At 42.4% G+C, this 23150-nt stretch overlaps 3 protein-coding genes across 3 annotated transcripts; 1 reads left to right on the top strand and 2 right to left on the bottom strand.

Annotated features, from left to right (window-relative positions):
- Positions 1-2138: 2138 nt before the first annotated feature.
- On the bottom strand, positions 2139-3167 carry LOC308333325 (neurogenic differentiation factor 4-like; the record flags this gene model as incomplete). Its single annotated transcript, XM_080789657.1, has 1 exon — positions 2139-3167. One exon carries the CDS (start codon positions 3165-3167, stop codon positions 2139-2141), a length of 1029 nt encoding a protein of 342 aa, XP_080645783.1.
- A 7111-nt stretch (positions 3168-10278) lies between these two features.
- endou (endonuclease, polyU-specific) lies at positions 10279-13677 on the bottom strand (the record flags this gene model as incomplete). The annotated part of the gene is made up of 9 exons (XM_080784075.1): positions 10279-10396; positions 10492-10634; positions 10729-10835; positions 10987-11100; positions 11253-11458; positions 11875-12055; positions 12985-13101; positions 13245-13367; positions 13620-13677. The coding sequence occupies 9 exons, from the start codon at positions 13675-13677 to the stop codon at positions 10279-10281; spliced, it is 1167 nt and encodes a 388-aa protein (XP_080640201.1).
- Positions 13678-17162: 3485 nt separating this feature from the next.
- tsfm (Ts translation elongation factor, mitochondrial) lies at positions 17163-21694 on the top strand. Its single transcript, XM_080784105.1, has 6 exons — positions 17163-17281; positions 17738-17890; positions 18309-18437; positions 18581-18703; positions 20784-20865; positions 21159-21694. Exons 1-6 carry the CDS (start codon positions 17234-17236, stop codon positions 21554-21556), a joined length of 933 nt encoding a protein of 310 aa, XP_080640231.1. The 5' UTR covers positions 17163-17233; the 3' UTR covers positions 21557-21694.
- Positions 21695-23150: the final 1456 nt, after the last annotated feature.

Consider the following 23150-nt stretch of genomic DNA (forward strand, 5'->3'; position numbering starts at 1 on the left):
TCCCAGTTTGAGAACCTCTCCAAACCCTGTTGCCGTGCAGCCATTTTAATCACAAACCTTTATCCTCCAATCCGGCCTCACAGCATCCACCCTTTCATTACAAGACAGCCAAAGGATTATGCGGCTAAAGCACAAGATCCAGGGAGAAAGATGAGAGATGAAGTAGTGGGTAAATAGGAGTGGAGGGGAACAGGTTGCATGCCACCCCATCTCCATCACCATGTAAGAGGTGTTTGGGATTTATCAAGCCATTGTTATGTGGGTTCATGTTCATAATATTACGCCATTGCAGTGTTGATTTCGTTGACTAAAACTATGGCGAAAAATGTTAGAGAGGGACTAGTGGATAAGAGATCTATTAAAAAAAGTACTTTTATGCTTGGTTGCGATTTTCGGCTCTGAAAATAGCAGATCTACAAGCTGACAACTCATCGCAGTGTGACTTCTTTAAGCATGCAGCCAAGTGTAAAATCAGGCATCAAGACACTGTTGACTAAACTACTAAAAGTAAACCTTTTGAGATGACTAAAATATGACTAAAACTTAATAGAATTTCATTCAAAAGACTAAAAGTAAATAAAAATGTGCTGTCAAAATCAACACTGCTCTGCTCTTCTCCGTGTCCCTCGGCCATCAGAGACACGTCTCCCTCCTGGTCCCCAGAGCCACCACATACACAACAATGGAAGGTCAGGGGTCAAGAGAAGGGCCAGACTGTGTTGACCGTGCAGCCTCCGTGGCCTTTCAGCCATCATTAATCCTCCATCATTCATTTATCATCTCCTATCATTTCGCTGGCTCTCGTCTGTCCCTCTGTCTGTATTCTCTATCCTTTTCTCTGTAGGTGTGTGTGTGTGTGTGTGTGTGTGTGTGTGTGTGTGTGTGTGTGTGTGTGTGTGTGTGTGTGTGTGTGTGTGTGTGTGTGTGTGTGTGTGTGTGTGTGTGTGTGTGTGTGTGTGTGTGTGTGTGTGTGTGTGTGTGTGTGTGTGTGTGTGTGTGTGTGTGTGTGTGTGTGTGTGTGTGTGTGTGTGTGTGTGTGTGTGTGTGTGTGTGTGTGTGTGTGTGTGTGTGTGTGTGTGTGTGTGTGTGTGTGTGCGCGTGTGTGTGTGTGTGTGTGTGTGTGTGCGAGCACTCAGTACCAAAGATACTCTTTTTTTTTTTTTTTTTTTTTTACTTCAACCCAATAAATACAGAATCCTGCGTCAACCATGAATTTAATTTCCGTGCTGGATCCGTTTCCATATAGGTTTTATCTGAGAATGTCCTAATGTGTTACTTTGTTGTCACTTTTGTTTGAGTTAAGAATTCATGTTCATTTATCAACATATCCTATCTAATCGCTATCACTGATGTCATGCTAGCAAAGTTCATCTAAACGTTTTTTTAAGTGCAAAACAAGAATGAATCGACAAAAGAGTCAAATGGAACACAAAAGAATGATGAGATTGAGATATACTAACACAGGTCACAAAGAAAGAATACCACTACTGCACAGTATATACAAAATGAAAAGACAACTAAATAAACAAGAGCTCATATAAATATTTGAATAAATAAAGATACCTGGAATATCTGCATGAAGAAGTATGCATGTAAGCGACAATTACATCTCATCTGTCATGACTGCCAATACGGTCACAATGACAAAGTCTTCCCATTAAGACCTGGAAGGGTGTTCAATCATTTGGTAATACATTTACAAATCAGAAATGTTATCAAGCATTTGTTGATTCTCACAAAGTAAAGCACTATTCTACTGTAAACAGTGCAAATGCACACACGCGCGCGCGCACACACACACACACACACACACACACACACACACACACACACACACACACACACGCAGACATGCTATCTTTGTGGGGACACCAAATCATTTTGTCATAAAACAAAATGCCACCTTAACTTAATTTAACCTAACTACAACCGGAATCTTTTCTTAAATGTAACCCTACATTTTTATGAATGTCCATACAATGTCGTCTGGTTTTACTATCCTTATGTTTCCCACAGATAGTAAAACACACTCACTACTACTGCTATAGCAGTTAGGTTCACTGAGATAATCTGACTCAGTCTTCAAGTCCAAGCATCTGACACCAAAGTCAGTCCGTGCTGCAGGAAAACAAACCCTCTTAGTCTCTGTAGACAGTGGCCATCTGTTGGGGGACCATTTGCTGTGGATGGTAAGGGTCATAGGGCACGTCTAGGTGCACCTCATAGCCGGCAGTCTGATAGAGGAGCTGACCCTGAGGCCCAGCCTGCTCCATGGAGGGGGGAGAGTAGTGGTGTGGGGGCAGGTAGTGGGGCGAGGACTCCTGCTTGGAGACCAGGTTACTGCCAATGCTGAGAGGCGGTGTCGGGGGGCCATCGTATGGCGGGGTGCCAACGCCACCGCTGTGGTCGTTTGAGGAGTGGTTCTCATATATGACCCCCTTCATGGCCCTCATGTGAAGCAGGTGAGCGGAGTCCAAGGTGCCGTACGGGGGGCTTGGAAGACCCGGTGACGAGTACCCCAGGCTCCCTACCCCCATGCCAACCCCATTTAAAGCAGCAGATCCCCCCCTGGCCCCTTGTAAATCTTCGGGCCTGGCTCCTGCTCCATGAGACGGGCCCAGCTGCAGGCAGCCAGCCACCAGGTTGCTTGTGGGCTGAGAAAGGCCCTTGCACAGCGTCTCCATGAAGGCCCTGCTATCCGTGGACTGGCCGCCCTCCAGCGCCTCAGACAGAGCACAAATGTAGTTGCGGGCCAGTCGAAGGGTCTCGATCTTGGACAGTTTCTGGGTCTTGGAGTGACAGGGCATGATGGTGCGCAGGTTCTCCAGGGCATCATTGAGGCCGTGCATGCGAGAGCGCTCCCTGGCGTTGGCCTTCACGCGGCGTGCACGGAAACGCTCCTGACGCGCCTTGGTCATCCGCTTTCTCTTTGGGCCTCGTCGCTTGGGTTCGTTCTCGTCTCCCTGTGCTCCCTCTTCCTCTTCCTCTTCGTCATCCTCCACATCCTCGCTCCCCTGTTCGTGGGCTTGGTGGCTGAGGCCACTTGTTCTGTAGTGTTGTGAGGCCATGGGTATTTCCCCATCAGGAGAGCTCATATCTTCATCCATCCACTGCAGAGGACTGACCTCCTCTTTGCCTTCATCTTGTCTCTCATATGGCTTGGTCATTATGCCACACTGGAAACAAGAGGATAGTTGTCAAACATTTACACAGAGGAGTAAATAGCCATAAAAATTAGAAGAGCTTTGCACTGCATTTACTGTGGTACAAGGTGTGCTGACCCCTGCAAGACTGAAATCACTGCATTTACTGTGGTACAAGGTGTGCTGACCCCTTTACTGTGGTACAAGGTGTGCTGACCCCTTTACTGTGGTACAAGGTGTGCTGACCCCTGTGGTACAAGGTTTGCTGACCCCTGTGGTACAAGGTGTGCTGACCCCTTTACTGTGGTACAAGGTGTGCTGACCCCTTTACTGTGGTACAAGGTGTGCTGACCCCTTTACTGTGGTACAAGGTGTGCTGACCCCTTTACTGTGGTACAAGGTGTGCTGACCCCTGCAAGACTGAAATCCTGGAAGATAAAATGAGCCACAAATGAGCCCAGTGAAGCAGCAAGCAAAATGCATTGCTAATGCGGTCCTGAATAAACAGGCTTGAGAGTGGGTTACTAGAAATGTTTGATTACTTCTTCTTGAACAATAATAGAGTCTTGGTCTTTGTTAAAACTATTCAAATACAGTTTTGTTACGTTGCCGTGTCTTTCATCTTAATATGTAATGTTGTTTACATGACTTGACTATATTGGCTTTGCACTTGACTGGACCAATATAGTTTCACAAGGCAGGGCTGGGAGACCTAGTCCTGAGGCTGCCTATATATAGCAGTCTTATCCTTTGTGTGGCCCACTCTGTCAAGGTGAAACTATAAGGTTAAACCTTCATTGCTACAGTAAATAAATTCAGGACAACTATTCCCTTAAGTCCACTTAAAATGGAATGGATGGAATTTAATTTAATTTGAATTGGATAGTGACTGATCGATCACATTTTTCAATGAATCATACAAATAGGCAGCAGGCCTATGTTTGTGATTAAAGAGTCCCTCCAAATCGTGGCTGACAAATTCAGCACCGGACAGCTCCCTGTATGCTTTCTGCTGCACTCTGCATGTAGTCCGGTAGCTGGGGGTGTGGAGTGGGAAATTTGGTGACTTTATCTTTATTTTTATTGGCCTAAAATATTGTCTATATATACATTCATGAATCCACTTGCTGACCGGCTGTCGGTATTGAGCAATTCTTTTTTTATAACCATTAACAACCTATATAAGGCAATCATTTGCCTATAATAAAGCATATGGCAATAATAAGGCATTATTTCATTATGCTGAATGAAAAAAAGATTATAGCCGCACAGCGCACACTCAGACACACACTCACACACTCACACACACACTCACACACGCACACACTCACACACAATGTTTCGGACAGATAATACTGCCTTCTTCAGGGTGATGCTAGCTAGTAGTAATAATTTCATTATCCTTGTGACGTGTCAAACTATAGGGGTTTTCATTATTCTGAATCCATTTCCAAGCATTAGTCTTGCACAAAAAAACACTCCTTGGGCTAAAGACGACCATATCCGTCATCACAAATTAGATGAGGTCAGCACATTTTGGGAACATTTGGAGTGTTTTTTTGTGCAAAACTAATGCTTGGAATGGATTCAGTCATGAAAACCCCCTAGTTTGACGTACATAAAGCATAATGAAATTTTGAAAATCTTGGCTTATATAGGTTGTTAATGGTATGGTCACATATATTCCCCTATAAAAATAATTGCTCAATACCGACAGCCGGTCAGCTGTGAATGTATATATAGACAATGTTTTAGGCCAATAAAACATATACCAAATTCCCCACTTTAAACAAAATAAGCATGTTGGCTGCCGGTGCCAGACTAACGGTGCCACAGGTGTGATTGGGTTTGTAGGAGTTACATAAATGTCAGTCAAATGCAAATCTCATTAGGGGTGTGTGTGTGTGTGTGTGTGTGTGTGTGTGTGTGTGTGTGTGTGTGTGTGTGTGTGCACGCACGCGCACACGATGATAGTTCTGTTTAACATCACGCCAATCTCAGCAAACCCTCCACCCCCACCCAACTCCCATAAAACGGGGTTAGTAGACGACTAATCCAGGGAACTTCTAAAGTAGTAATTCCACGAGTAGCCTAGCTAAAGTCACACAACGACAGGATGCGACTCCAATCTGGGCCATTGCAGGATTTACTTGGATGAAGCGACGAGCAGGGGATTAACTCAAGGTTAGACATCCCCAGATCACTGACAGGGAACTCTCAGAATGAATTAGAACAGGCTTGACAACATTTGTTCAAAATGCTGTAATAATTTCATTCGTTCTCCACTAGTTGAGTAGCACTGCAGCCATAATTTTCTATCTAAACTTAACATGTCGCTGACACATTTATAGTAAATATTTTGTCAAAATAGTCAAATTTTGTCCAAAAAAAGAATAGTGAAATATGTTTGATAAAGGCAAAACAAATAGTTTTAATGCATGTAAACCTTTAGGCCTATAGGCTTTAATTTGAGATTCATGCTTCCAAAATACAGAATGTCACGCAAAGTGAATAAAGAGTTGTTGAGTCAGTTCATTATAGTTATGTAGGCTATGTTGGTGTGTCTGTAAAAAAAGAATTCCTTTGAAAAGTATGACAGTGATATATCTTCATATATTGACAAACAAACAAAAAAACGCATGAGCCTACATACCTGAATTGATGTGGCCAAAGACTTCGAACGAAATAGCCTACTAGGCCTATCTGATATAGGCTGTTTTTGTTTTTGATCAATTGAAATTCTGTTTGCCCACCAGTAGCCTATAAAAGATTAGCCTGAAACCTTTGTGCCTTCCGTCCGTATAGCCTGTTGAATTTGTCCCTTTTGTAGAATATGAGTTGGTCCTATAGCTCCTAGTCCAGATAGTATCACTGTGGGACACTCTGGAGGGGCTCATGGTTATAACCTACGTAAAGCTCCTCCTCCCACTCACTTCCAATTCATCCCTGTGTTGAGTGAGTGTGCGCGTGGCCGGCCCGTGGCCCATGGAAGCTCCACTCATCCTGACGTGAATCGTGTGTGGGGACTGGGGGGTGGTGGTGGGGGCTAAGCTCACTGTGGCAGACAGGGGGGGGGGGGGGGGGGGCTTTGTTGCTTTGCGCAGGGCAGCCGCCAATTCCACACTTTTGCATTAAATGGTGGGGAGACGCGCTCATTCGTGTGTGAGCCTAACTGTATGTGACAGCCTGAAGATGCGTGTGAGCAGGTGTTCCCTCATCCATCCAGCCACCCATCCTTGCATTTGAGCACATAGGTCTGTTGGCAGAGAACTGCAGTCAGTCAAACAGTGCATCCAGTTCCACTCCAGTCCTGCATGGGACAACCCTCACGAGACAGAACAAGTGTCCTCACATGATGAAACTTGGTTTCAGTTAAGTGGTGTGACATTGGGGTCATTTACCCTCCCAAGTGTATAGAGTTGCTGTAGTCTAATACAGTGGTTTCCAATCATTTTAAAGGACCACTTCACCACTTTTCAACCATACCTTCATGTAATTGGTCCTCATTAATGTACATGATAAAATGCCACATTGTTTTCATACACAATGTGTATCGTGTGTGTGTATGTATATATATATATATATATATATATATATATATATATACACTATATACACTAAGGCCCAATACGTGTCAGCACCAATGAATGTATGTGATTCTGAAAGATTGTTTGGTATAGTGAAATACAACACAGTAATGTGCATGCAACCCAATAGGCCTATCTACCATTATCCCCCACATAAGACATACAGTATAACATTTTGATCATCCACCACTTAACGATATATATTAAAGTAAATCTGTCGCTTATTCACATGACATCTGGGGGATATGTTGTTCACCGCTCATGTAAGGCGTGTAAGGTAACCACTTTCAATTCTAATTCTCTAGTAAATCAGACCTGACTCACAACTGTACTTGGACTGCCTTTCTGTCTACACTAAATCTCTTCGCCAAAATTGGTCGATCTACAAGCTCACAGCATTGCGAGTTTGCTATTTTCGGCAAACTTCCCCCCCGGAATATTCAAGTGGTTAACTGTGCTGCAAAATGATGGGTTCTATGGCCACACACTCCCAAGCTGACTGCCCTATCAACTGCGTCTCCCCCCTGGGTCTCTGCACTTTCCTATTCCACACCTGAAGCCCAAAATGGGAATAGCCCTAACCTGTCACATCCCCTGAGTCGGAAAAACTAGGGAATATCCTGACAGCTTATTATATAGTTATTCTCAGGGTAAATGTAATGATATTTAGTTGAGCCTCAAAGTGATGAATGTGTGTCTTTGTCTGTCTATAATGTCACTTTGTCTGAAAATGTGTGCACCAGAGTCTAGTGTGCTGCACCTATCTCTTGCTCGTTACTAAACTAAAATTGCATGATTACATGTTTTACTTGATTGAATTTACTGTGTCCGACTTTTGTTAACACCAAATGACACATTAGGATAGCATCTTATATTATTTTCTTTGCACAGCACAAAGCAGTTAGATAACTGAATGTTCATGCTCCATAAGTGATGCTGAGGGATCTCGTACAGTATATATGTATGCCATACTGTGACTGCAGGTATGATTTTCACTGGCAGAATGTCTTACAGTACATGAAGCAACCTCATATTGGTTAGGCAGGTTATACTATACTTACCTATTGTGTTACTATGTGGTTTGTTAAAGGAAGCATTTAACTAATGTTCTCACATATAAGAACAGATAATTTTTCTTCCCTTCACATAATAGTACACACAAATCAGATGACCTCTCCCAGCATTCCCACTGTTCCCCAGTGTTTGTGATAGTGGTGATAGCAAGTTTTGTCCATCTGTCACACTGGAAGTCCTAGGAGAGATGCCAATACCTCAGCATAAGGAGCATTTGTATGTGTATGTTTGCACATGTGTTATGTGGGAGGCTGGGAGCCAACACATACAGTAGAGTGCATGTGTACCTAGCCTAAAATGGGCATTTTAATATCGTAAACAGAGTGACCTTGGATTTAAACCTGTAACATTATAGCCACCTATCTTCTTCAAAATGTATATGCAATGATCCAGATTTTCAGTGTAGCTTTAAGAGTCTTCATGAACCAAACGTGAACTGGACAGGGGTGTCATTTGGGGCATCAGGGCATGGCGTCCTAGTCTTCACATTTAACCTCATATTCACTTATTTTATGCATATTGTCACCGACTCTGAATTGTTTTTGCAGATTCATCTTATTTCATCGCAATCGATGCCCGTCCATCTACATGTGACACTTGTTATAATAAGCATTTTATCTGTTTTATTCCATGCAACCATTATTTTCGCCCCAAACAAATAGCGAAAATAGTTGATCAACTATTTTTGCTATTTTAGAAATGGGGCTTAAGTGGTAACCTATTTCTTGCGAACCCCTATTTCTTTATGAAATTACGCCTCTGGAACTGGAGAGAATGAATGTTGCTCTGCGTTTCATGGTCTGCCATCAAGTTTTGAAATGACCAGCATCTCTAAGCCAAACTTGAACCTCCCTCCAGCCCAGTCCCAACCAGGGTGATGTGGGCCATGTGTCCTCCACCTAACAATGTCATTGATGCGACCCCTTCATGGAGTGACCCCACCCCACCCGTCACCACCAGCATCAACCCCTAAACCCTTTAACCCTTCCCTAAACCCTCCGTTGGCCCCCTGATGTGCGTGTTCATTGGCTGACCGCCTTCAGGCGTCCCCTTTCCACAGGGTCCATTGTCTGGCCCCATAAGCAGCTTTGTTTCTGCATGTGCAGCTGGGGCAGCCCGCGCGGCCATTAGCTGCAACATGCTAAAGAGAGAGCGGGATAATATAATTACAAAACAAAAGTCAGGTGGCTCGCCAAAACTGCCAGGAGAAGCCCATTTGGGGGGAGATGAGGAGGGGCTGGCGGGTGGCCAGCCATAATTCGATTATGAAGTTGTGTGAGTGACAAAAGAAACAATTGAATCCCTTTCTTTCATTTTCCCCACTGTGATTTAATTTGATTTCATTTTGGTTTCCAAAGGAGGGGCCTGTGAAAAGGGAGAAGTTTTACTCTTCTAATTTGAAGAGTCAATGGCACAGAACATTTGATATGGTTTGACAAAATCGCAAGGGGGGAATTCTTTGCTGGGCTAACTTTATTGTCAGGCTGACATGAGATTCTGTCCGCTATGTGAGGGCCAAATCAGATGAACCACTGAAAGGGCCTGGTTTTCCTGTGAAGTGATGCTTTTACACTCCCAGTTTGCATGAATGCACACACAGTCGTGGACAATGGGATCAGTGGCAGATCTATCTCCGGTAATACTTTCTTTCAACAGTGGTGCAAGTGTGTCCCCCAGTTCAGTCGGCAGACCCCGAGTTTATCCCGTTAGTCACCCTAGATGAGTGAAAGAGTAAACGAAACCCCCATCCCAGCTGGAGACACAAACACACACACACACACACACACACACACACACACACACACACACACACACACACACACACACACACACACACACACACACACACACACACACACACACACTGCACAGTCTTATCCCCAGCTGGGTTGGTACACAGCGCTTTATAGACATGCTGATACGACCAGGTCCGGCTAGTGGCTACTGTTCAGAGCAGGTCAAGCAGAACAGGATCTGTTAATGTCATTTAGTGTCTATGGCTTAAAGTGCAGGACACTGCATTTTGTTTTTGTTTTGTTTTTTGATAAGCCTGTAAGCGACTGTGTCAAACTCAAACATGCACATGCTGCTGATGGTGGGGTGTCCGCATTCTGCCAGTTAAGGGGTGTGTAAATGGCCGTTCTTTTTCAGATCGTGCCCTCAGGAGTGTATTTTCATTTATTCAATTTTATTGATCTACTATATGTATTTTCTGAAGTGGAATTGTGAATTTCTGAAAGTTGTGATTCAATTTGAGAGTTTTGGAATGGAAATAAAGTTAGAATATGGGCAGATCATTGCATATTGCTTTGTTTGTTAAACAAATAATACATTTCCTCATACCATACATAACATATTATTTACTTGTAATTTGCAACCTTTTTTTATTGTGCATTTAAGTTCAATTTCAGAATATTTTATGTATTGACACTACAGTAGTGCTACTGAGTGATGGACATTTCTAGATGTCTAATTCATCTGGGCGTGGAAGGGAATGCGGAGGCAATGAACTTCTTCCCATTGCCATAGCTGGTCTTATCCCAGGTGTAAGTCTGAAGAATCAGCTCCTTCCTTCCCAGGCGTAGACTACACCTATAGAATGCAGATCATGGGTAAAACATGATGCATACGCAAGAATACATAAAATCTTCATTTCAAGTGTATGTACAGTATATGGATATGCTTACCTTTTTCCAGGGCGGGTGATATAGCAAAGACTGTAAATGGCAAAGTCAAACTCAGGACTGCAGCCAATGACGGCAGAGCCCACCTGCTTGTAGTAACCGTCCCACTTAAACTGCATCCCCAGAACATCAGGGTAGGAGGTCCACTGATAGATATAGACATAGATATACAGACAGACAATCATTAAAAGAAACCTACTGAGGCCTACAAAATGATGAGTTGATATTGTGGATGCTTACAGGCCCATCAAAGCTGTGGCTGTAGTAGTTAAGCAGGCCCCTTTTCTCAAGAAGGTAGAACTGAATCCAGTTGTGGAATCCAGACACCTTTCCACTCTTAACCTCTCCTGTAAGAAAATGTGTTCAACTTCAAACTACTTCAAACATTGTTTGTGCAGTGTTTAAAATATATTATCATTGCAAAACTAAAAACAAGCATAGTTTCAACAAAGTAAACACAAAGGTTTCATGATTGTTAACATCGATGGCATGTCAAACCTGCAAAGATGTGCTCAAAGCCACTGGAATCCATTTTGCCATTGGAACGGGAGTAGAGACCAAACCACATCATCTTGAGGTCCTGGATGAACTCCTCTGATGATGAATAGCGACCTAAGGACACATAATAACATCTAAGATATTTAAGCCTGATATGCTTTGAAAACATGATGCATTTTCAACTGAAAAATGGCTTCAATCGGGCTTTACACTTGTCTACACATTTCTAGACCAATGTGAAGAGAACCAGCTTTAACTGGACCTACCCTTAGTGTAGAGGAAAGCAAATAGCTCCCTGCCCAGCTCAGTGTTGTTCATGGACTCCCTGATAAAGGTATCCTGTTCAGCCAGCTGCTGTGGAGTGAAAGCCTCTGTCTGTCCCGTTTGTCTCCGGTAGTTGTCCAGTAGAGCCACGAAGGCAGCATAGGTGGGCTTTGAGAACAGAGCCTCTTCATTCAGGTAGCGAAACAAGCTGGAAACCCAATGAAGAACAATTTACTGTAGAAAGGCAGAACGAGTAAGCACCAGTATACGAGAGGGGAACTATTATTACAATGGCAAAGTGAGCTTTAACCACTGAAGATAACCCCTAATCTACACTAAACTGGACCAGAGGCTCTGTACTAGGACTGCTTTAAAAACAAAAGTATACACCAAACCTCTATGCCAAAAATAGCCGATCTACAAGCTTACAAGTTGCGACGTGTTGTGACTTGTAAGCTTTTTGATCTGTTCTTTTTGGCTAACATTCCCGACAAAACGTGGAGGCTGGTGTTCAAGTGGTTAACCGGATCTCTTAAGCCCAAACCACACCAGTTGCAACTCCTTGCAAGGAGTTGCATTGGTGTGGTTTACCTTAAAATGAATATTGAAATATTTCCGCCTTACGGGCGAGGAGACAGGTCCTTCTGGGAGCTGGTCTGGGAGTCATGCACCAGGGCCTGAGGGTCAAGGATGACCTCTGAGGCTGAGGCCTTGTTTGAGTCCAGAGCGTAAAGAACCTCAGAAATGGCCTGAATCTCTGAATCAGTGATCACACTGCCGCCACCACCACCACTGTCCCCACCACCTGTAGAGTGTCACACACACATATTTTAACCATATATTTATGTCCACATAAAGGAGAAACATGCAGGGACACAAATATTATAGGTGCAGTAGGGTTACATTCACTAAATCGTGGCATATGTTTTCATGATACAAACAGGCATGTCACTCAGTACTCTATGGGTATAAATAACAGTGTCTCTGCTATATGGCGGCTGCCAATTATAGCAGAGACAGCACAATACTTTGCCAGCCTTTTGCCTTCTTTTTGGGCATCAAAACCTGTTGAAACCCTCTAACAACCATTCTGTGGGTATGTCCTAGGCACACATGACACGACACACACACACACACACACACACACACACACACACACACACACACGCGCACACACACACACACACACACACACACACACACACACACACACACACACACACACACACACGCACACACACACACACACACACACACACACACACACACACACACACACACACACACACACACACACACACACAGTTTTAATGCATTACACAGCAGAACAGTGACATCTACTGGTCACAGGCTCAAGTGTCTATACACACAAGTTTATGTCTGTACAGTGGCCAGGGCCTACACATATGAGCCTCTTGACAGAATGTATAGCCCCCATTGAACTGGGAGGAGCATTAAACAGCATTTACATGGTGGTGGCTGATATAACCAATAATTTCTTAATATTTTTAGTTCAATTTTGTGTTTTGCCTTGTGGCACAAGAAAGGACTCATAATATCTGACTAGCCAGTGTGGCCACCATGTGAATTTCCCCAGGTGTTGGCAAAAGAACAACTCTGTATAGAAGATAGTAACACAAACAGAGAGCTGATTAAGATTGCTGAGGTACTCTGCATGCAGAATCTGACCAATGGTCAACAAGGGGCCGTGACTCGTGATCTATCTTTACTCACAGAGGTTGGTGTAGTCATTGCAGCAGTTTTTGTGCTGCCCGCACTTGGTGTTGCAATGGCATTGGTTCTGAGAGTTGTACTTCTCACCACATCGACCCTTACAGGATGTTGAGGCTCCTGAAGAAAACGGTAGACACCTGAGTGAGTGGTCATTTGAAGCACACGGTAATACTATTTTTTCACATCTATAAAAAGACACAATGGTCATGGTTATCTTTACACATGTATTCTCATTTAACAACAGCCTAATAGTCATTCACCTTTGCAGAGGCTGACATAGTCAGAACAGCAGTCTTTAAAGCGCTCGCAGTTTGGGTTACACTGGCAGGAGAATCTATTGTCTGTTCCGTATCCACACCTCCCCTCACAGGAATCAAGGGTGTCTGGCAGCCAAAAGAATAGTTGTTACAGAAGGTCACACAATTTACAACTTCCAATTTAGGCATTTAGTAGACGCTCTTAATCCAGAGCGACCTGCAAGCAAGGTCAACACAAGGTAATACATCAAATGCATATAAATAGTAATCTAGGTAGATCATAGGTAGATGTAAACCAAGATCCTAGCAATCTAACAGTTTTGTGACAAAAACGAAAACCACACGTTTGTCTGTGGTGAAATGAGAGAAATGTCTTACTGCTGTATCCCTGGCAGAACAGGGTCACCGAGAGGACAAGAAGAAGGAGGATCTTCATGGTGCCGTAGTATCAACCAACCTGAGAAAAGTACTACTACTACGCTCCCTTATATTGTTTCACGTGGCCAATCCAGTTGCAAGACTCACTCTACGCCAGCCCCTAAAACAAGATGACACTTTATTGTATTAACATAATTGGTATGAGCCAATATTACTTGTTGTAGACATAGGCCTACCTAAAAAATAAAATAGAAAGTACAAAAACACACAACAAAACAGCTGTAATTGAACTGTTCCATAGTTATAGGCTACTAGGTAAGAATTGTACTGTGTAGGTCTTTAATAACAAATGAGGTCAGCACATTTTGGGAACATTTGGCAAATTTTTCGCCAAAGGAGTGTTTTTTTGTGCAAAACTAATGCTTGGAATTCAGAATCATGAAAACCCCCTAGTTTGACGCACATAAAGCATAATGACATTTTGAAAATCTTATATAGGTTATAGGCTTATATAGGTTGTTAATGGTATGGTCACATATATTCCCCTATAAAAAGATTGCTCAATACCGACAGCCGGTCAGCAATTCGATTCATGAATGTATATATGGACAATGTTTTAGGCCAATAAAACATATACCAAATTTCCCACTTTAAACAAAAGAAGCATGTTGGCTGCCGGTGCCAGACTAACGGTGTGTGTGTGTGTGTGTGTGTGTGTGTGTGTGTGTGTGTGTGTGTGTGTGTGTGTGTGTGTGTGTGTGTGTGTGTGTGTGTCTGTGTGTGTGTGCAAACACGAATTTACTCAGGATACGCACACACGCACACACAGTGAGAACCAGCACACCTGAACACAGGTGGTGCCTGTTTGAATATCGAGCAAGAGCTAGATAATTATGTGGAAAGCCTGGTCTGATGCAGCCAATGAATACAGAAAGAATATTTATTCTTTTTTTGTGTAACTTTTATTTTTTGATTCCTTTTAATAAATGAATGTGTTTAGAAAATTAAATTAAATTGCAGTGATAATACCCAACCCACAAACAGATTGACTAAACATATGGTACAATTTACAATTTAGGCATTAAGATGCTCTTAATCCAGAGCGATTTACATTAAGCAATAACAAAAAGCATGGCATACATCACATATATAAAAAGTAGTTATCATGAAACATGCGTAAGCTAAGAACGTAACAGAGTATCTATGTAAACTATGTACTATACTATTATACATGTGTACTTACTATAAAGTGCTATGACTACATAAAATGCAATTCTAGTGCTGTCTACGTAACATGCTATAAGTCTGTTTAAAATACTATCTATAAGTCTACATAAAGTGCTATATTTAAAATACTATCTAAGTATTCACAATATTTGCTTCACAATCAGTTGAAAACGTTTGAATTAGAGATGTTATGTTTTTCTTCTTTTTTTGCATTTACCTTACAGTTTTCCCTCTCGTTAAGAGTTGCGAGTGATGATTCAGTTCAATATCGCAAGCTCTGAATAATGAGAATAAGATGAGAACAAAGAGAGGATGAGAACAAGATGATACCAGGAAACAGTATCACACGTGACACGACAAGTTCAGAAGTTTATTAAGCAGAAAGAGCATACATGTGCAGCGCAGAAGTGGCTGGAAGATATATGAGTCTTGACTGATAAAGATAGACAAGGACAGGAGTTAGGACAGGAACATACTGTGCTTGGCATGCGTGATAATTGAAAAGATAATATGTACATGACGTACAGTATTTGATGTTCTAGCCCAGTGGTTCCCAAACTGTGGTGTGTGCACCCCTTGTGGTGCGCGAACGCCTTCTATAGGGTGCGCGACATGAAAAGGCTAATGGTGGTGCTATGTTATTTATATATTATGCCTATATATGGCAAGTATATGCAGAATATAGCCTATGCTGCATATATGCCATATTCAAGTTCATATATGTGCATATATAGGAAATATATGTCTCTATATAGCGTATGCAAGGGCAACTGTGGCTCAAGAGGTAGAGCAGGTCGTCCAATGATCCATGGGTCGGTGGTTCGAATCCCGGCTCCTCCTGTCTACATGTCTAAGTGTCCTTGGGCAAGACACTGAACCCCAAATTGCTCCCAATGTGCTGGTTACCTTGCATGGCTTCCACCGCAATCGGTGTATGAATGTGTGTGTGAATGGGTGAATGTAATGCACAATCTATGTAAAGCGCCTTGGATAAAGGCACAATATAAATGCACCATTTACCATTTTATGCAACTTATATTTCCATGTGGGGCCATTAATGGCCAAAAAGGTTTGGGAACCACTGTATCTAGCCTAATAACTATAGATGAGTTGTTCACAGTGACATCTTATTTGTTTGGGTCTGCCCTGCAGTATCTTTGATAAAGTAATGCAGGGTTCTTCGACTGATTGTGAATGAGGGACCACCACCCTGACTTATAATTAACCTGGGGACTACTCAGGGATGTACTGGGCCCATAATTCAGCCCGGGAAGTGGAGGTGCGGAGGCCCTCTATGGCGAAACGAAACATAGGCGAATCAAGGGCGTGTGAGCGCATTTTAGGTAACTTTAGGTCCTACAGTGACCTAAAATCATTGTCCATGGATGTCATGTTTATACCTGCCACAGAAGACAGTGCTGCATTGTTTTACACAAAAGGGATTTTTTTAGTAGCTCAGGAAACAAATTCCAGAAATTCTAGCTTGATCAAACCATAGTGATGAGACAACCATGGGAAAATCACTAAGGCACAGTTTTTTTCAACCAAGGTTCATGTTTTAGGTTGTTGTTAGAGAAAGTAAAAGATGATTGTTGTTTTTTTTTTCATTTGCTGCTTTATTTCGTTTTAGCGATTTTAGCTAAATTGTGTAAAAAAATACATATTTAGCCCCATGTTCGAATGCCTATCCTTAACTGGCTGCACATAGAAGCTGTCAATGTTCTGCAATTTAGTAGTCCATTTAGAGTCCAGACCAGGAGCCAGTAGTCAAGTACCGGTAGCTGTATTCAGTCACAGAGTAGCCTACTACTAACTAGTAGTTAATTTATCCTGCATCCATTCCAGTTGTTGCATTTCACACTGTTATCGAAGATAGCTCACTCAAAATAGCTTTTGGCTCCACTGTGTTTTTGTTGCAACACTGGCTGGAGCAGTTGATACCGTTTCATGGACATTGGTTACTAATGGGTATACTAGAGGCCCTCCTAGACTTACTCCTTTTTGACTGATGACAAATGACTGGTCAAGACTGTTAGAAATACTTCTGTTTATGAATAAATAAATTAATTAACATTGATGAATTAATTCATTACTTTTTAAATCTCGCACAGTCATGGGAGCTGCCTGTTTATCTACTTTTTTATTTTATTTAATTAAATGGTTGATTTAATCTGAACTTGAACAATTGTGATTCTCACTCAGGGCTACTCCCTTCCTCCAGGCGGCGCGGTGAGAAACCAGTGCATCTGCATTCTGCATGGTTATGTTTGACCCTAGTCAGCCTCCTTCCACAGTACACTCCACAAGTCCACAGAGCGCATTTCAATGACATCCCCGGTTTATTATCTTTCATAAAATATAAAGAATATAGGCCTATAACTACAACGATGTCGTTAACCTTTGTTTTTAGAGCATTAAGAACAGAAGTTTCAAAGGTAGGCAAGTAAATACATATTCTTTGTTGTATACGTGTGCCGTGTGCTGTCAATAATAATTCGAGCTGCTGTCAGTCAGTTGATTTCATTCACTGACTGGTAACATTAGTTATGTGTGTGTGTGTGTTTTCTAGCCTTGGATCAAGAGTCAGACAATCGTAGATGTTTTCTTTCTTTTATCGGGTCTGACTTTTACTTTCATAGATATGCAAATGGTGAAAAAATAACATGATATATAATAGTCTTGATCGTTAAGTGGCTTTCCGTAAAATTTTAACTGTAAATTATCATTTGGGAGTAGGACTTTAACCTTGAGCAAGTCTGGTAAACACACTACCTCAAATATAGTATACTAATGCTAATGCTAACTCCTCAAACTGACAGCCAACAGAGAAATAAGGACTCGTCACTCGGGAGTCTGTGATAACCACACTTTTCATCCAATGTCACCCTCAGGTGGGAGTTTGCCAGTATGTGCGATCCTTACACACAGGCTGTCACATTCTGGCGGCTGAGAAAGCCCTACTGATGAAGCTGAGGAAAAGCACTGGCTATACCTTCATAAACTGCAAGAAAGCACTGGAGAAGTTTGGCAATGACATAACACAGGTACCCCTGTGGGGGGGTGGGGGGCAAGCAACTGTACTGTGCACTGGACTGATTTGACATGAACTTAAAGGCTCATACATAGTCTGACCACCGAACTACAACATGACGTCACGAGCTGCAGTGAAGAGCAAACCACCGCCACCGCCCAGAAAATCCAGACTATCCTTAAATCTTAAGGCTCATTCATAGTCTGGATTTTTGGTGGTGAGGTGACCACCGCTCCGGTGGTGAGGTGACCACCGGAGCTGAAATAACGTTGAGCGGTGGTGAGTAAAAACAGAGAGAAGGGCGGTGGCGGTGGTTTGCTCTTCACCGCGGCTCGTGATGGTCATGTTGTAGTTTGGTGGTCAACTCACCACTGAAAATCCAGACTATGAATGAGCCTTTACTCATCCATGCCATCTTCTCTGCCCCTAAGGCTGAGAATTGGTTACACGATCAAGCCCAAAAAGAAGGTTGGAGCAAAGCGAACAAGCTGGAGGGTCGGAAAGCAAAAGAGGGTCTGATTGGTCTTTTTGTAGGAGACAAAGCTGCAGTTATAGTGGAGGTAAGTCCAGTAGTGGCCGACTCTGGTCATGCACGTTTATTAAACAATATATTGTTCTGCCTACGTTCATATGGATATCTTATGTGTGGTCCTAGTATTCCATTCAAAAGTGTTTGTTCTGTTCTCATGCCTTTGTGAACCAGGTAAACTGTGAGACAGACTTTGTTGCCCGTAATGAGAAGTTCCAGCAACTGGTTAAGGATGTGGCATTTGCCGCCATGGCTCACCACCGGATGAAAACTCAAGGCCAGGACAGATATGTTAAGGTATGGATTGAACTTAATTGTTGAGCTATGTTTAGCGTATTTCAATTAAATATTAAAGAGCTCTGATGGTTTTAATGTTGGTTCTTCACACAGCTCCTTCCATATATTCATCAGAGCAGCCATCTGCTCATGAATGCAGAAAAGTAATTTTCCCTCCTCCTGCAGCAAATTAATACTCCCTTTCCCATAAAGGGATAAAGTAACACTAGCCACCACTGGGATATCTCAGTGGTTCTCAAAGTGAACCCTTCCCAAGAAGAAATTTTTTTAGCTATTAAAAACTAGCAGATCTACAAGCTCACGACGTGTCACATCGCGACACACAGTTGACACACTTGTAGATTGCTTATTTATAAAAACCTGATGTTGACAAATCTTCTCTTATGGGGGTCGCAACTTCACTTCTAATGGGGGTCCGCAGCCAAATACATTTGGGGGTCGTAGACACAGGTTTAAGAAGCTCTTGGGTGCCCGCTGGCCTAGTGGTCCAGGCGCATGCCACGTTTAAGCTCTGGCCTGACAGCGCGTCATGTGTTCGAGTCCCGTTCATGACAACCTTTGCTGCATGTCTCCCCCCGTCTCTCTCCCTCTTTTTTAAATACTGTTTTTATTAGGCATTTTTTGTATGACATCAGAATATTATCGACAATGATAATGAGTAGATCAGTTAAATAAAATGAAAAAAATAACAGGCAATGTAAATGTTCCACATACAATACATAATAAAAAAGACATAAATGTGATAAACATGAAAAAACAAAAAACAGTTAAACAATGAGTTTACAGACAAACAAAACAGACAACAGGACAGACACTCTTGCTCTCAAACTTTCCCAACATGTTGTTGTAAATTAAGTGAATTACAGACATTATTTTTTAAATGATAAAAAATTAAATAAAGAAAAAAACACCTTTTTTTCCCATTTCTTTTCTTTCCCATTTTCTATTGTGCTATCTATTGTGTAGGAGGGGTTAGCGTGCACCTATTTAAATATTCAATGAAGGGTTGCCATGTCTGGTAGAATCTATCTTCACTCCCCCTCAATTCAAATTTAATCTTTTCCAATTGTAAGTAGTGCATAACATCTCTCATAAGTGAAGTGTGAGTCGGAACCTGTGCTTGTTTCCAATTCAACAGTATCAGTCTGCGAGCCAGTAAAGTCACATATTTTACCATGTTATATTGGAAAGTAGACAGTTTGACCCCGGGCCCCCTGACTCCCATAACTGCTGTCAGTGGATCCGGGTCAAAAGGTCTTCCAACAATGTCTGACAGTGATTTAAATATACTTTGCCAATATGATGTTAGTTTAGTGCAATGCCAGAACATATGAGCTAGAGTGGCCGGCGCCTGGCCACATCTGTCGCAGGCTGGATTCACATTTGGATACATTCTGTTGAGTTTTTCCTTTGACAAATGTAACCCGTGTAATATTTTAAACTGTATAAGACCATGCCTGGCACATACTGAAGAAGAGTGCACAAACATTTGAGATGTAGACCATTGCTCGTCAGTGATAGATATTCCTAAGTCGTTTTCCCAAGCAGTTTTTAAATACTCCAAGGAGGCATTATTATCTAAACATGAGAGAGAATTATAAATAATAGAAACACCTCCTTTGAGCGATGGATCAGGTAGAAATATAGATTCCATTGATGAGTTGGGAGGTATGTTTGGAAATTAAGCAGTGTGTTGTGTTATAAAATGTCGTATCTGTAGAAATCTAAAGAAATGTGATTGGGGTAAATTGAATTTGCGTCGTATTTGTTCAAAGGTAGGAAATAACCCATCAATATAAATATCTTTGAAAGAGTGAATACCATTTCTATGCCACACTTTAAACAATGAGTCAGAAAGGGGCGGTAAAAAAGCATGGTTAGCGACCAGTGGTGCGCGCACAGAACCCGGGTGCCAACCGAAATGCCTTCGTATTGAGAGCCAAATTTTGAGAGGTCTCTCTCCCTCTTTGCTGTCATTTTTCACTTGTATCTATCAATAAATAGGCAGAAAAGCCTAAAACAAATCTTTAAAAAAAAGAAAGAAGCACTGCTCTAATGCACTGAATGTTGTTGGTTTCAGAATATGCTGGAAGCTGATCAGCTGAGTAAGCTTAGTGTCACTGAAGGAACTTCACTGGCTGACCAGGTGGCTTTCACAATAGGTCAGGATTGTTACATGACCATATCTCATGTTGGGGCTGGGCAAAATTACTTCAAATTAGTATCATGATTATTTCACAATTTTTGTATTTGTAAATTGTACAACAAAGAAATATAATACAGGGTTACGAGGTTAATAAGACTAATCGATTTAATAGATTATTTAAAATCTATGAGATTATTTTCATAGTGAAAGATTGAGTCGGATATTCTCAATATGGTCCCGCCCTAATCTTATGCATACAATTATTTGATTATGCAATTTGTTAGTGATTTAACCTCATTCTGTTTGCAGGTCGTCTGGGTGAGAACATGTCGGTGAAGCGGGCAGTGACCGTGGGGGTCCCTGCCGGTTGGCACATTGGCTCTTATGTGCATGCTGGTGTGACTGGCCAGAGTGATATGGGCATGGGCCGCTATGGTGCCCTGGTGGTGTTCCATGGTGGAAAGGAGGGGTCTCAGGAGGCTCTGGGGCGTAAACTGGGTCAACATGTGGTGGGGGAGTCACCTCTGTCCCTGGGCAACATGGATGATCTGCCTTGTGGTGAGAGCGAGACTCGCCTGCTGGCCCAGACCTTCCTTCCAGACCCCAGCAGGACAGTGGCACAGTTCCTCAAAGGGCAGGAGGCCCGAGTCCTGGACTTTGTGCGGTTTCAATGTGGCGAGGCAGTCGCAGGTGAAGGAGCAGAATGAAAGGATGCAATGATGTGCAGTGATTTGTTATTATTTCTTATGATGATACAATATGGAGATACCCAGAATCTTTCAAACGTTCAGTCTTATTGTCAAATATGTACTAACACTTGCTCTACCATTAAATCAATCTCCCAACCAGAATTTTTGTCAACCTATAAATGTTGTTAAATGAATACCGGATATCTCACCCCGGTGAGATGTCTTCACTTTTGGTGAGTTGTCTTCACTTTACGGAAAGTGAAGACATCTCACCCCGAAAGACCAGACAACTCACCAAAAGTGAAGACATCTCACCGGGGTGAGTTGTCTTCACTTTCTGAGACGGCGAAGTCTTGTAGACTTTCACACTTTTTTTGCATCATTCTTTGGTAATATTTTACAATTTGACCCAATGTTTAATTTTTGTTATATTGTTGATTACTTTTGATGCAGTCACGGTTTTATTGGTTTTCATTAGAGGAATTAAAAGTCCTTACAATGAAACTTTAGTGTCTTCCAATGTAAAACTTTCCTTAATTAAAATTTTAGTCAAAATAGGACCCTGGCCAGACTGAGTAGGGAACAGTAATCAGTCTGGATTCCAGGCTAGATGTGTATTATGAGTATGACTAATACTTCTTCCACCACTGTATAGCTATATCAGGGGTGGGCAACTGGTGGCCCGGGGGCCACGTGCGTCCCCCACCTTCACTTAATGAGGCCTGCATGTTAATATCAGAATACTGATATAGTATTGATTTCAACTGTTACAATTCCAAACCCGATTTAATTACTTAATGACTAGTATTAAATTACTAGTAGTTAATGACTGGTATTAAAATGTTATTGTCTTTTTGTGTCCAATGTAGTTATGTTAACAGTTCATAAAGTTAACATAACTCAACAAGCTCAAAACGCGTCTCGCTGCGACGCGTTTTGAGCATGTAGATCGGCTATTTTTGCTACAACAGTAACATGCACTGTGGCCCCTCTGGAGTGAGTGTTGAACTATAGTGGCCCTCTGAAGTGAGTGTGGAACTATAGTGGCCCTCTAGAGTGAGTGTGGAAATATAGTGGCCCTCTGGAGTGAGTGTGGAAATATAGTGGCCCTTTGGAGTGAGTGTGGAACTAGTGCCCCTCTGGAGTGAGTGTGGAAATATAGTGGCCCTCTGGAGTGAGTGTGGAAATATAGTGGCCGTCTGGAGTGATTGTGGAACTATAGTGGCCCTCTGGAGTGAGTGTGGAAATATAGTGGCCCTCTGGAGTGAGTGTGGACCTCTGGAGTGAGTGTGGAACTTTAGTGGCCCTCTGGAGTAAGTGTGGAAATATAGTGGCCCTCTGGAGTGAGTGTGGAAATATAGTGGCCCTCGGAAGTGAGTGTGGAACTATAGTGGCCCTCTGTAGTGAGTGTGGAACTATAGTGGCCCCCTGTAGTGAGTGTGGAACTATAGTGGCCCTCTCCATGGTCTAAGTTTCCCACCCCTGAGCTATACAGTATAGCTGTATAGCTCCCAGTATAGCTGTATGGCTATACTACCGTATTCAGTATAGCTATACCAGGGGTGGGCAACTTTGACGATGGAGAGGGCCACTATATTTCCACATTCATTCC

Source organism: Protomyctophum bolini, assembly GCF_963924005.1.
Source record: "Protomyctophum bolini genome assembly, chromosome: 2".
Lineage (NCBI taxonomy): Eukaryota > Metazoa > Chordata > Actinopteri > Myctophiformes > Myctophidae > Protomyctophum > Protomyctophum bolini.

Bases quoted from the DNA above. Each gene is read 5' to 3' on its own strand.
- tsfm (XM_080784105.1), top strand. From the start codon at position 17,234: ATGTCGTTAACCTTTGTTTTTAGAGCATTAAGAACAGAAGTTTCAAAG. The intron at 17,282-17,737 runs GTAGGCAAGTAA...TGTCACCCTCAG, and splicing joins TAAGAACAGAAGTTTCAAAG to GTGGGAGTTTGCCAGTATGT. The intron at 18,704-20,783 runs GTATGGATTGAA...TGTTGGTTTCAG, and splicing joins GCCAGGACAGATATGTTAAG to AATATGCTGGAAGCTGATCA.